The sequence below is a fragment of the Rhododendron vialii genome, chromosome 4a, assembly GCF_030253575.1.
Source record: "Rhododendron vialii isolate Sample 1 chromosome 4a, ASM3025357v1".
NCBI lineage: Eukaryota > Viridiplantae > Streptophyta > Magnoliopsida > Ericales > Ericaceae > Rhododendron > Rhododendron vialii.
In genome coordinates this window covers 33,483,398-33,496,181 of record NC_080560.1, presented here as the reverse complement: position 1 = coordinate 33,496,181, position 12,784 = coordinate 33,483,398, and the positions used below count along the sequence as shown (strand labels likewise).

The 12,784-nt window shown below is 38.7% G+C and overlaps 2 protein-coding genes and 1 long non-coding RNA gene across 4 annotated transcripts; 2 read left to right on the top strand and 1 right to left on the bottom strand.

The window, feature by feature from the left end:
* Positions 1 to 2,472: 2,472 nt before the first annotated feature.
* LOC131324805 (uncharacterized) lies at positions 2,473 to 6,051 on the top strand. The gene is made up of 2 exons (XM_058356926.1): positions 2,473 to 3,054; positions 5,530 to 6,051. The coding sequence occupies exons 1-2, from the start codon at positions 2,714 to 2,716 to the stop codon at positions 5,765 to 5,767; spliced, it is 579 nt and encodes a 192-aa protein (XP_058212909.1). The 5' UTR covers positions 2,473 to 2,713; the 3' UTR covers positions 5,768 to 6,051.
* A 2,407-nt stretch (positions 6,052 to 8,458) lies between these two features.
* On the top strand, positions 8,459 to 12,574 carry LOC131324803 (mitochondrial import inner membrane translocase subunit TIM10-like). 2 transcript variants are annotated; one of them, XM_058356925.1, is made up of 6 exons: positions 8,459 to 8,476; positions 8,575 to 8,630; positions 8,773 to 8,825; positions 10,635 to 10,673; positions 10,981 to 11,050; positions 12,217 to 12,574. In XM_058356925.1, the coding sequence occupies exons 2-6, from the start codon at positions 8,589 to 8,591 to the stop codon at positions 12,265 to 12,267; spliced, it is 255 nt and encodes an 84-aa protein (XP_058212908.1). In that variant the 5' UTR covers positions 8,459 to 8,476; positions 8,575 to 8,588; the 3' UTR covers positions 12,268 to 12,574. The 2 variants fall into 2 exon arrangements, with proteins under 2 accessions (XP_058212908.1, XP_058212907.1); XM_058356924.1 differs by having other exon boundaries at positions 8,475 to 8,491.
* LOC131324804 (uncharacterized) lies at positions 8,892 to 9,299 on the bottom strand. Its single transcript, XR_009199457.1, has 2 exons — positions 9,111 to 9,299; positions 8,892 to 9,078 (listed from the first exon to the last, which is right to left on the bottom strand). It is a non-coding gene; the product is annotated as an uncharacterized LOC131324804 (long non-coding RNA).
* Positions 12,575 to 12,784: the final 210 nt, after the last annotated feature.

Sequence of the window (12,784 nt, the reverse complement as noted above, 5' to 3'; positions counted from 1 at the left end):
CCTGTGTCCGCCTTTGGGTGTTTGGTTCGCTCCTAGAATAGGGATTGCATATCCCACCCCAGACCCTATCGTAAGCTTATCCGGGTGTGGGGAATTGCCATTGTGCCCGAAAATCCTCCATGTTCTTTTTATATTTTCATTACAAAAATTATATAAGGGCAACTAGGGGCCCATTTCACTTAATTTTTTCTAATAGTTAACCGTTTTATCCACCCACTCTTATATCAACTGCCAAACAAATTACTTCTTAGCTCGGGAATGGCAACGAGGCCAGGCGGGTTTTGCCATTCTCTAACGCGAAAATTTAGTCCTGCCCTGAACCCCACCGGGTAATTTATGGGTACCCCGACTCACCCCTATCGCCTATCGGGTACCGGGTTTACCCGCCCCTCCCTTTTCCTATTTTTTTCCCTTGAGAAAATATGTTCTAGACTCTAAATAAGTGAGCACAAATAATAAAAGTTCACGAGTTAACTATTACAATTTAGCCAAAATCTACTATCCCAAAAACAAAATGAAAGAAATACTTGATATTTTATGTGGTATTTTAGTTGTAAGAGTTATTTTAATAATATCAAATTCAAGCTTATACAGGGCCCATACAGGAAGAGTTCAATAATCGGATTCTTTTGTCGGCACAACAGGATAAAGCTTTGGAGGAACAAGATTGAGGTTAGGAAGATGGGGTCAAATTCCTCGTAGTGAGTGAGATAAAAAGAAAGACCAGGAATAAGAAAAATTTTTATGCATAAAATAATTTAGGGGTTGGTTTCGGAACGGGTAACGTCTGCCCGAACTCGATCCAAATTGACCGGACTTCTTCAATTCTTTCCGGACCCGATACCCAAAAAATTTAAAAAAATCCGTCTCGACTGGAGCGGGACGGAGCGAATTGCTATCTCTTATCCTCCCTACTTAATTAATCTAGTGTGCCCCTAAAATTGGCTCCTAAAATAAGTCCTAAACACACATAAGCGAAATTGGGGTTCAATATTGCGTGTTAAGGATTTGCTAATTGGGGAGTGGGAGGGTGCCCAATGGAATCTCTAAAATTGGCTCATAAAATGTGTCCTAGAGTTTAGATTTTTGACCAAATTATACCTTAAAATCTCACTTCTACAAAGATTATTTAAACTGCAAGTTATTTTTAATTTTTTTATGGGTTCCTAAAAAATTTAGTTCAATCCAATATCGGTAAAGACTGTTTCAGTATTCGTAGGCGCATCGGTAAAGACTGTTTCAGTATTCGTAGGGCGCCTACGAATACTGAAACAGTCTTTACCGATATTGGATTGAACTAAATTTTTTAGGAACCCATAAAAAAAATTAAGAATGACTTGCAATTTAAATAATGCGCCCTACTAATATTGAAACAGCCTTCATTGATATCGGATTGCGCTAGTTTTTTTTTAGGAATCCATAGAAAATTATTTTAAGAATGACTTGAGGTTCGAATCATCTTTGTAGGAGCTGTAATGGGCCCGGCAAAAATCAAAAAATTCAAGATTTTTTTACCCGTACCAAACCGGCCCTATATTTGGAGGTGTGACAGCTCAAGATTTGAACAAAGTTTAAAATGAAAACATTAAATAAATGTTTAACCTTTGAACAGTTCCTCGTGGAAGAAAAAGAGGAACTATAGCAATGTTAATTTGAAGCCAAGCAATAGTGAGGTTGATGAAGGGGCTTTTGGTGGATTTTGCTCTCTATTTTGGTCTAAAAGTTAATTTGTTGATAAAGATGTGGACGCTCTTAGCAAACCAAAATGAAGGGTAATACAGTAACAAACTTTATCCATGTCGCCTAGGAGTCTAACTATGAGCCATTTTACGAGCCCACCGGCGGATGCTGTTATACCATATCTACCTCTTATCCATCCTCATTCTTTATCCCACAAAATCATATCCGCCTGCCCGCCAAATGAGTCGTTATCCTTCGTCCCCTTGAAAAGAAGAAGAATGGAATACCAGTATACAATTTCCTGAAGTTGGTAACCCTCTCTATCAGCACCGTTAGATCTTCCCATTTTGCTGATCAACGACCCCATCATCCATCAGACGATGTAATCCCTCTCCGTTTTACTTCGCCAAGAGAAATTATTGGGTGGTCTTGAGGCACCACCACGTGGTGTCCCAACAGCTTTCACAACCATATATTTTTGTAAAGCATATCAATAACAGTGAGTTCACCTTATATATATTTTTTTGTCTTTAGAACAATGTCAAATATATCAAAAATATCATTTCATCCATTTTACTTAGTAAGAAAAAACGAGTTGTTTGGAATAGTGGTTAGTTTTTATTACTCGTATTAAAAATAATGGAAATACCGATTAATTAATAGTGTGAACTGTGAACCAATACAGAAATGCACAATGAAGAAGAGTGGGATGGTGGTGTCCCAGCACCACTGAATAATTACTCCTCACTCCAAGTTCCGTATCAAAAGCACGGATGTCTGTGACTTGTGAGACTCTTCTCATTCCACCGTCCTTTCTCACCCAACTCTCTGCATTCCACAATCAAAACTCTCTCTCTCTCTCTCTCTCTCTCTCTGCTCTAACAATGAAATGGGAGTTGAAATCTTCACCTAATCCACACCCACTTGCCTAACTTCTCCATGCCTAATCCGCTTTAACTCTAGATTAAGTGTTTCTACTTCTCTCGACCTCTGCTTTTCCTCAACTTCAACAATCCGGGTCCTGTTCTCCAAAATGCCACACATCGACTTAGAATGCGGAGATGACCAAGACAGCATCTGCTTCTCCGACGCCGACGACGGCTCCTGTTACTCCCGGTCCTACTCCACCGCCGCCGACGACGACTGCGCTTCCAACGGCGGCGTTTCCGGGCCAGGATCGAGGCGGGCGTCGTCGGATTACTCGGTGGAAATCGGAGACGGGAGGGATTGTAGGATTTGTCATCTGGGTTTGGAGAGTAGGAATCCCATGGAGTCGGGATGGGTTGCCATTGAATTGGGTTGCTCTTGCAAGGATGATTTGGGTGCTGCGCACAGGAGTTGTGCAGAGACATGGTTCAAGATCAAGGGGAATAAGTGAGTACCGGTTTCATTTCTATCATTTTTTTTGTATCTTATATATTTGCATGTTGCTCAAAGTTATTACAGTAATATTACGGTGTCCACATTTGGTGACTACGTTGAGGGTCGGGTGTCCGGGCTAGATTACGCGCACCTCGATTATTTTCCTCCCCCTCCCCGGTCCGGTTAATGGCATGTCATTCACACCGGTAATAGGAAATTCACAAGAAATTACTCTTTTTTTTTTTTGGGTTTGCCCGAAGAGTCAACCCTGAGAATTGTGTTGGAGTGATCATGTTTTTAAATACCATGCGAGTTGTCTTTAATGCATTGGTGGAATGGCCCCATATGTTATGCTTCTTACCGATGTAGGAATGACAACTCACGTGGTATCTAAAATATGGTCACCATAGCATTGTTGAATTTTTTTATATATTTCATTAGGAGTTTTACGTCAGTACCTGGGTGGCCTGGTGATTGGGAGCTTAATTTTTTGTGGTTTGGTTTGGTGGCTAAGAGGACATGAGTTCAAATATCTTGAATTCTTGATAGACTCATGTAATTAATCCTATGTCACCAAGGTCGGGTCATTGCTCCAGCCCATCTTGAGGGGGCGCTTGCGAATTCCCGTGTGTGGTACTCTGTCTTAGAATGCCCGTCTAAGCTGTGAAAGTATATTGTGAAATGGTGACACCATGTGGCACGTTGAGGTGGTGGTACCAATCCATCCATGTTAGACTGCGTGTGCTTGAGGTTGTTCGTGAGGCCGAGCTATGAGTCATTGGCTAGCTCGGCCTCAAATTTTGCCTCATTCGTATGTGGCCGAACATGAATGGATTGGTGATACCAGGTCAGCACGTCATGCGGTGTCACATAAGACTGTCCTCTACTTGGCTAGTAGGGACATGTTATAGTATATACATGTATATGCCAAGTGGCCTTTGGCCCAATGGTATCAAGGTCCACTTAGGTGCCAGGAGAAAAGAGACCAGAGGTTAATCTAACTATTCTAGTCCGCCGATAAAAAAAAAAAAAAAAACAGGTGCATATAAAATACATATATATATATATATATACATATATATATATATATATATATATAGAGAGAGAGAGAGAGAGAGAGAGAGAGTGTGCACTGGTCGCCGGCTCCTACTGTTTGGTTAGCTATGAAGAAAATAATGTACCCATGTGGTAGTTCCTTGCATTATGCAGCTTGTTATTTTCATATTATGTCTGTCAGCTATGCTTATTTTATTACAGGTTACCATGTCCACATGACCTGATTATTGTTTAATTCACAGGTCTCACTACTCATATTTGAGGTTGTTAGCCAAAGGACTTGGTCATTATTTCTGTGATTAGTAATTTTTAAAGCTTAAAGTAGTAGAGGTTGCTCCGTTAATTAGGAAAAAAGTTTTGATTAGTGAAATGAAAACTTAAAAAGAAGAAGAGTGGCCTAACTAAAGAAAATGAGGAAAAGTAAAGCGAAAGAGTAAAGCAGTGGAATTGCTAGTATTTCTGAGTACACCGTGATTGCTTCCCATTCTATCCCCTTTTGTGAATTCAAGTTCATAGATTTCTGTGTTTCACTTTTGAGATTCTTCTATTCTTTATGAAACTAGAGAGGTTTGACCAGTTATTTATAGATTCTTTTCTTAGCAGAGGGTTAATTACTTGCTGATAGCCTCGGAGTTCGTTTTTTCGCATGTGCAGATTCCAAATGTGCATAATCTAGGATTTTAAAAATCTCTATTACACTGAATTTGTAGTACAGATTGTATAATAGTCCTTGCGATTGCTTTGGACTCATTGTGTGTTAATAGTTCCGATACTGTATATTGGCAAAATTTTCCTGCTCCGTGACCATGTTGTGTCATTGATTTCACATATGCAAATGACTCGGCAACATTCGAATTTAGGTGAAAAAGAGAAAAGAAACAACCTAAGTGGGCGGAAGTCATTTGATTCACTCAGTTACATCAATTGAGAAGCTTATTTTGATGCGATAATGTGAGAAAGATAAAATACCCTTAGATTGCACGCGTTATGAGTTAATCTGGACTTGCCCTCATCGTCTGCTATATCGGTAGAAGGCTTAATCTGTTATGACATACAATACCCTTAGATTGCACGCGTTATGAGTTAATCTGGACTTGCCCTCATCGTCTGCTATATCGGTAGAAGGCTTAATCTGTTATGACATAACGAATGACCCCGATACTTCGTTAGGTTTCTCTTGGCGTTTGAAAGTAAGAAAAGGCATCGTCAAGTATGGACCATTAAAGAAAATAGTTGATTGATAATTGATCTCAACAACTATGTTTACTATTGTTTTGTTTCATGGAAAATTTTGTGTACATATATATACTCGTATATCTTCACTGAAATTGCCACATTAACCACTCTTTCCAAAACACCAGACTGCTAGTGGCCGTATGTCTGAATTTTCTAATGGTACCTTCATTTATCTAGCTCTTCATATGTTTTCAGGATTTGTGAGATATGTAATTCTGTCGCACGTAACGTTTTCGGTGGCGATGAGATAGAGTCAATACAAGAAACGAATGAGACCAGTATCACGACAGCTAACGCTGTTTCAGCTCCGGTCCCTCCCCCTACAGAGACCCGAAGCTGGTTGAATGGTCACCGCCTTCTGAATTTCCTTCTTGCTTGCATGGTATTGGCATTTGTCATATCTTGGCTCTTTCATTTCAACATCCCATCGTGAACATCGCGCATCACATTTTTTGTGTGAAGAGGATAGAAACCCCAGGCAAAGCCGATTGTAATTTTCTTGGGATAATCTGATAATATAAATGCAAAGAGAATAATTTTAAGCCTTCAACATCCGTATAGGTAAATACCCGTTTGACCATATTTTTTAGTGTTTGTAATTTTCAAAATCAAATTAGGCTCGGGTTTGCCAAGAGACTCCTGTCGGTCCCCTTGTAACAAGGTAAAAATTTGTGCTATAATGAATCATATTAATGGTTTCCTATTGGCTTCTTCAAAGGTTTTCCCTTTTTTTTTTTATGTGCTATGGAGACCTTCATGGCTGTTCTTCCCCAGATTTTGAGTTCAGTGATCCTCCTGATATACAGGAAAACATATTCTATGCCCATGGGACACTGTCACGAGGTGCCCAGGTCCCTTCTCTATAACGCATTATTGTGGGGTCCAATATATATAAAGTGTATGGGTCCCACTACAGTGTGCGATGGAGAAGAGGTCCCTTCTCTATAACATATTGTTGTGGGGTCCAATATATATAAAGTGTACGGATCTCACTACAGTGTGCGATGGAGAAGGGACATGCGTCTGTCCAATAGTCAATTTAGAACTAAAAGCTTTATTAAGGTTAAAAAAGTTAGATGGAGAAGGGACATGCGTCTGTCCAATAATCTCAATCCGATACCTATAGATACTCGATCCAATCGTATAACTTTTCATTATCCGAAAATCTGAATGAAAAGTTAGATGGTTGGATGAAGTACATATAGGTATTGGATTGAGCTTATTTTTTACGGGGACCTTTGAAAAAATGTTTTACATTTAATGAACGGCTTGGATGATTTGTGTGAGACCCGTGGTGGGTCCCACAACAAAATCTGTGCATAATCTGTGCACAGAAATCTGTGTGGATAGTACAGCTCAAAAAAATGTGCCTAAGGCATCATCTGACATGTAATCTCGTGTCCCGTATGAATACTGGGGAATTAAAATGTCATCTAAAAACAACATTTCAATTTCAGAACTGAACTTGAAGTTCCGAGCAAATTTTTTTCCTAAATTATCCTTCGATCTTCTTTTGCTACCACTTTCACCACCAACACACCTTCCTGGCACCCCACCATAGCTGCCTCGACTACTCCCATAGCCACCGTCATTTCACCACCACATAACCACCATCATCACAACTCGCTCAAATTTGTCAAATGCCAATTCTTTTCTCGTGCATGGCAAAATTGCTCAAATTTGTCAAATGCTAATTCTTTTCTCGTGCATGGCAAAATTGCAATTTTTGAGAGAGAGAGAGAGAGAGAGAGAGAGAGAGAGAGAGAGAGAGAGAGAGAGAGAGAGAGAGAGAGAGCAAAACATGGGTGTGACACCTTTGCCATTTTCTTTTTTGGGCAAAATGACACTTTTCATTACCCAAGTATAAGAATGACAATGACAAAATGACATTCATGAGTGTGGATACTCTAAATAAGAACAAATACCAAAAAAAGAAGAAGAAAGAGCTTCAAACCACCAGTTGAGTTTCAATACACCCCTACCTTAGTTTAAAAAATAGACCGTGCTTGTTTGTTTAAGGGACTCAAAACCTCTACATACGGTCTTCAATAAATTTTTTATATTTATCTCTCTCCACTCATTACACTTTAAAACTTTCCTTAAAATCCAAACTGAACTGGGTTGTATGCTGATAGAAAAATGTTCTTACATATTATCCAAAAGAAAACCCAATTAAAACCCCGAAACCATCTGTTATGGCAAACATGAAATAGAATAACAAACAATAAAGCAAACCACACAAGATCATGCAAATTTACATGGTTTCGATCGAGCACAAAGTAAGTTAGTATTTCACAAGTGAGGATTCACTATGAACGACAAAAATTACAAAGAGCCAACAGTAATCTATAATTCTTAAGAGATGCCACAATCTCCAGGAACACCAAACGAATGATACCCTGAATCAATGTTGCCTATTTATAAGGGAGATCACAAAATAGGATTCCACACTGATAAAAGCCTGAAATCACCTTTCTTCCGTCTCCGACCGTAGAGAAAATCTTACTGACGTAAGACCCATCAAGATTACATCCAACCCGTCTATAACTGCTCATACCTAGGGTTGCAAACGAATTGAGTTGCTCATGGCTGGACTTGTTAAGGCTCAGCTCATAGTAATCGAGTCAAACTCGAATTTTGGGGTCGTTGCCAAGCTCGGCTCATTTGCTAAACGAGCAAACCAGTCGAGCCGAGCTCGCGAGTTGCTTAATTCGTTTACAGCCTTGAGTCACGCCTCTCTCTATCCAGCACGCCTCTCTCCACCTGACCCTTTTACTTCTTAAATTTTTTGTTAAGAAAAACAAATTAAGAAATAGTTATTTAATAAATAAAAATAATTGAAAATGACCATATCATATTATTTATTTATTAATTATTAGAAAATAATTAATTGTTAGAAAATAATTTGTGATAACTAAATTCCAAAATGAGTAATGGCAACAAGAAAATAATTTATTAATTATTGAAACGTACGTAATGTTAAAAATGGAGAGAAAGTTAGTTAGGGGCAATTTTGACATTGTCACTCTATAGCCCCACTACTATAACAACAAATCAAACAAGTTAATTAGGGTTTAGTTTTTCCCCTGTTCCAAGGACACTCCCAGTTCGCAATTTCTAGGGTTTATCTTTGGCCCCAAACGTTATCCCCAACAACGTTACTTGCCATTCGCAGCTCATTTCATCAGATACTCTACAATTCCTCTTGGGTTACTTCTCCTTCGTGAATTAATATCTCAGTTCCTTCAGATTTGATGGCGGCCACCAACCCCTCCGCTGCCTTTGAAAAGGAACAGGTATTTTTATCTCCATATGTAAAGTTGTAAACAAATCCAAGTGTTTGTTGGGTTCTTGTGAAATATGGAATTTTTGGCTGTAAGTAGTAATGGGTTAGTGCCATTTTCTTATTGCATTCCAACTTGTTGAAAATTTGTGCAGATATTTGGAATGGCAGAGAAGGAGATGGAGTACAGGGTTGATATGTTTAACAAGTAGGGGTATATCTATCTGCTGTTTGATTGGGTTGGAATTAGGTCTTTCTTTCTTGCTAGTTGCTATGCTGGGAGTGATTATGGATAACTGATTATGGAATTTAGCAGTTAATAATGCTGGGCTTATAAAGCTTTGGTTGGATCGTGAACTTACGGTTAGATTTATGGAGGGATAAGAGATTGGTAAATGGGAAGATTAGAAGATCTGAAGTCGATAAGCTAAATTTACGTGTTTTGTTGCCTATTATTGTCCCTTCCCTTTGGTATATTCCTTCATAAATCCACGATTCCTACATGGCCTAAGGCTGCCATACTAAATTTAACTGTGCAGTTGGTAATTTTGTACTCTGTAACTTTCACTGTAGACAAGTTTTAAATGTGTATACTTGATTTTTGTTCATTAGTTGTGCTTGCTTGTCACGGACTCACGATGTTATTATTACTCTCATTTGTCAAAGTTGGTATTTATTCCAAGATTAGTGGAGTGGGATAGGTGCATGTTCTAAGTGTTCTTGATCCAACTTCCCACCATATCTATATTGTGCGACAAGCGATTGGCCCCGCGCGATGCCTTGGTTATCGCCTGAAGTTTTTCGTAGAAATCGAATTTAATCAGTTTGGCCATAGAAACAATAGGCTTGATTTAATAATTAAACCTTTAAAGGTTTCTAAGTGATTGACACTACGTCATCATAATCTACAAAGCACACCAGGATTAGCATTGATTCTGATGATCTTTGGACAGGTTTAAATAAGAAAGCAATAAAGTATTGAGTAGAATAGGGAACAAGAACACGGTCGAAGCAGTGTAGGAGTATTGAACAGCAAAAACATTCAGTAGAAAAATCATTGATATTTGGTAAACATACTGCAAATGGTGATTGAATATTGGCTAATATTTTAGAAGATCTGGAAAAGGTGGATTGAGTAGAATTTCTAAGCCATAAATATATTCTGTCTGATAGGAGTTGGCATAGAATGAATAGGGATGAGAAGTGAGAATAATTGCAATGGGAGTGGGAAGATGTGTACATGAATATAATGATCTAAGCTTTTTTATTGTCTGTTAGCTAAGAAATTACAATCTTTAGAAATGGGAGGAGGACAATATTCAATAAAAATGAAGGAAGCTAATTGTCCAATAGGAAAGTAAATTAGGTATGAGAAGGAAATAAGGCAAATAGCCTACTTGCAGTATAAGAAAGAAGGGAAAAAGTTGAAAAGGGCAACTCGAATTAAAAGGAGGGTTGGAGGGAGCTACGGAGTGGGATGGAAGAGGTGTAGATAGTGACGTGGGATATTACGTGCCTTTCTTGATTTCAAAAAGATATATAGCTTAGATAGAAAGATGTGAAGCAGTAAAGGTACAATATGAGATAAGCTGGAAGTTCCTCCTGCAGTAGTTGTGGAACTTGGCTATTTGGCTTTAACCTGAGGGTATTTTCCGTGTAAGTTGTAACTGATTTTGTAACCGGAAGAATGGAAGTTCCTTTTTGATATTAACCAGTATGTCGTTCTTTTTACTTTTCTCGCACATGCTAATAAATGTTAGTTTATGCAAGCTTTAGTTACTTGGTAGTTGCCATATTTTCAGTTTTTTGGCCTTTCTTCAACATGAGTGGCGGCTTCAAACTTGTAAGTTTTGTTAAGAAATAACCATAACTACAACAACAGCAAAATTAGTTCACGGTCGTGTTTTACGCTCTCATGGTATCTATTTGTGCACATAATGAGTTATCTACTTTTGGAATAATATTCATATGCTTTCTTGTGCGTTTTCTGACATTATACTTTGGTTATCTTTTCCAGGCTTACTCAAACATGTTTTAGTAAATGTATCGAAAACAGGTGCGGCATCCCTATCTTCCTAGATATATTTTTTTAAAAGCTGAATTTGCAAGATGGACTTCTTTGGTTTTCAATTTGTTGAGATATTTGCCAATCAAATGTGGAGCAATTTTACCTTCTTTAGCCAATTCCTACTGTTCTGGGGGAAATAGAAGTTACCTTCATAAGGAAGCTCAATCTTTGATGTGGAAGGGATTTCAAATCATACATTTCTTCTTCTCTTTGTATGAAACAAGTTTAAACAATTCCTGTGTGGTACTTCTACTTAGAGATGGTTGATTCATGAATTTCACGTTTCCTGTTTCAGACACAAGGAATCTGAGTTGAATATGGGCGAAAATAGTTGCATTGACCGCTGTGTCTCCAAATATTGGCAGGTAAACTATGGAATATGTGCTTGCAAATTGTAGCTTATTCGTTCGCATGAGTGCTTGAGCCACTGGATTATAAATTGATCTCATTTAGTTTTTCTGTTGAGATTATTATACTGGCACTAACTGTCATATTGTGCGATATTAAGCACCAAAAAGAAAGACTACCCTTTTCGTTTCCCTCCTAAATGCGTTCAATTTCAATCATTTTGTTCTTTTGCGGCTGTGTTTGAGTGCTTTTCCAAGTGATGGTGTTATTCGGCAATGTAGAGTCCAACTTTTAAGCTTTCAGACTTTCAACGGCATATGTATGTCTCCCGAGACCCACTTGAATCCTATCTTTTCTACCCTCGCACAGGCGCATGATTTCTGGAGTCATGACATACAGATGTTTTGGTTGCATTTGAGCTTGGCTTCTTGGACCCTCATTGAAGTAAATCTTGTTTTGTTGCAATCTTGATCCACCATTTTGGACCTTGCTTGATAATGTTATATTCGTATGACTTTCGCACAGTTTTTGTAAATAATATATACCACCACACTCCACGGCCAATGTGCACGCCGATCCTCCCTATTCACCTGATGATGGCCTTCTCTCTTCTGGCAACTTCGTTCACCTTTGACTAGCGAGCCTTGAGTATGTGTTGCCAAACCTCAAGCAAGGGTTCGAGGGTTAGTAGAGGAGAGATACTATGCCTGCACTGCACGTCATATCAACAAATGGCAGCTCTTTCATTTCTGGCGACTTCGGTCATCTATCAGTATTGGTCACTGAAGTACTGTGCCCAGTGCCCACACATGCTACTAGGCATCTTAATCCAGCCTGTGTGTGTCCCCTTCCACGGATCTCCAAAACCGCAGCAGTGCAGCCCATCCGATCCTAAACTCGCATAAGCTGTGAGTATCTACGAACCTTTCCAATAGAACTCACCCTGAAAAACTGGCTTCCACAGAGAGTTGCCCAAAGAAAAACTTATTTTCATCTGTTCAAGTGCATGTTTAACCAATGTGTGATGACAACAAAAGCCCTTGGGTTGGGAGTTCCCTTTTTAAAATCAGTTTTCGAGGGGAGGATGCTCAAGGGCTTATACTTTGACGTTGAAATGCCATGTTTAACCGGTGTTGGATGTTAACATAATCCTTCACTTCTAATTTCTTCACACGTTTTTCAGGTCACTAACCTAGTTGGGCAGCTGCTGGGTTCCAATCAACCTCCAATGTGAAAGACTTATTTGGTCTGTTCTCCATTCAGGTTTTACATGTTTACACATTCTCTCGTGTACAAGGGTCCTATTTCCTGGTCAAATGCCTTGTGAAGAAGAAACTGAAAACTGAATAATTGCACTTCTTCTTGGCTGCCCTGTCTTTTGTTTCTCTATTGTAGATCTTTCAAAGTCCCATCTCATTGTTAATTTGAGATTTCAATCGATTTTGTGTGGTTTTTTTTGGTCATGGTCATGATGTGTACGAAAGAATTATTTTCTGAACTTGTGGGGGATGAATTCATCGCAATTTGATTATATTAAACTACATACTCTTTTTATTTATTTATTTATTTTTATCATCAAAGATGTTATTCTATTGGGTGAATTAATTCTTGTTGCACTCTCTTCTTTGGTCGATCTTTTGGACCAGATGATCCTCTGCTGATTGTAATATTCAATATTCCACGGTTTCACAGCACTTCATGTTTTCGAAAAATAGGACTTTTACATAGAACTAGGTTTCTCCAATTTGGTG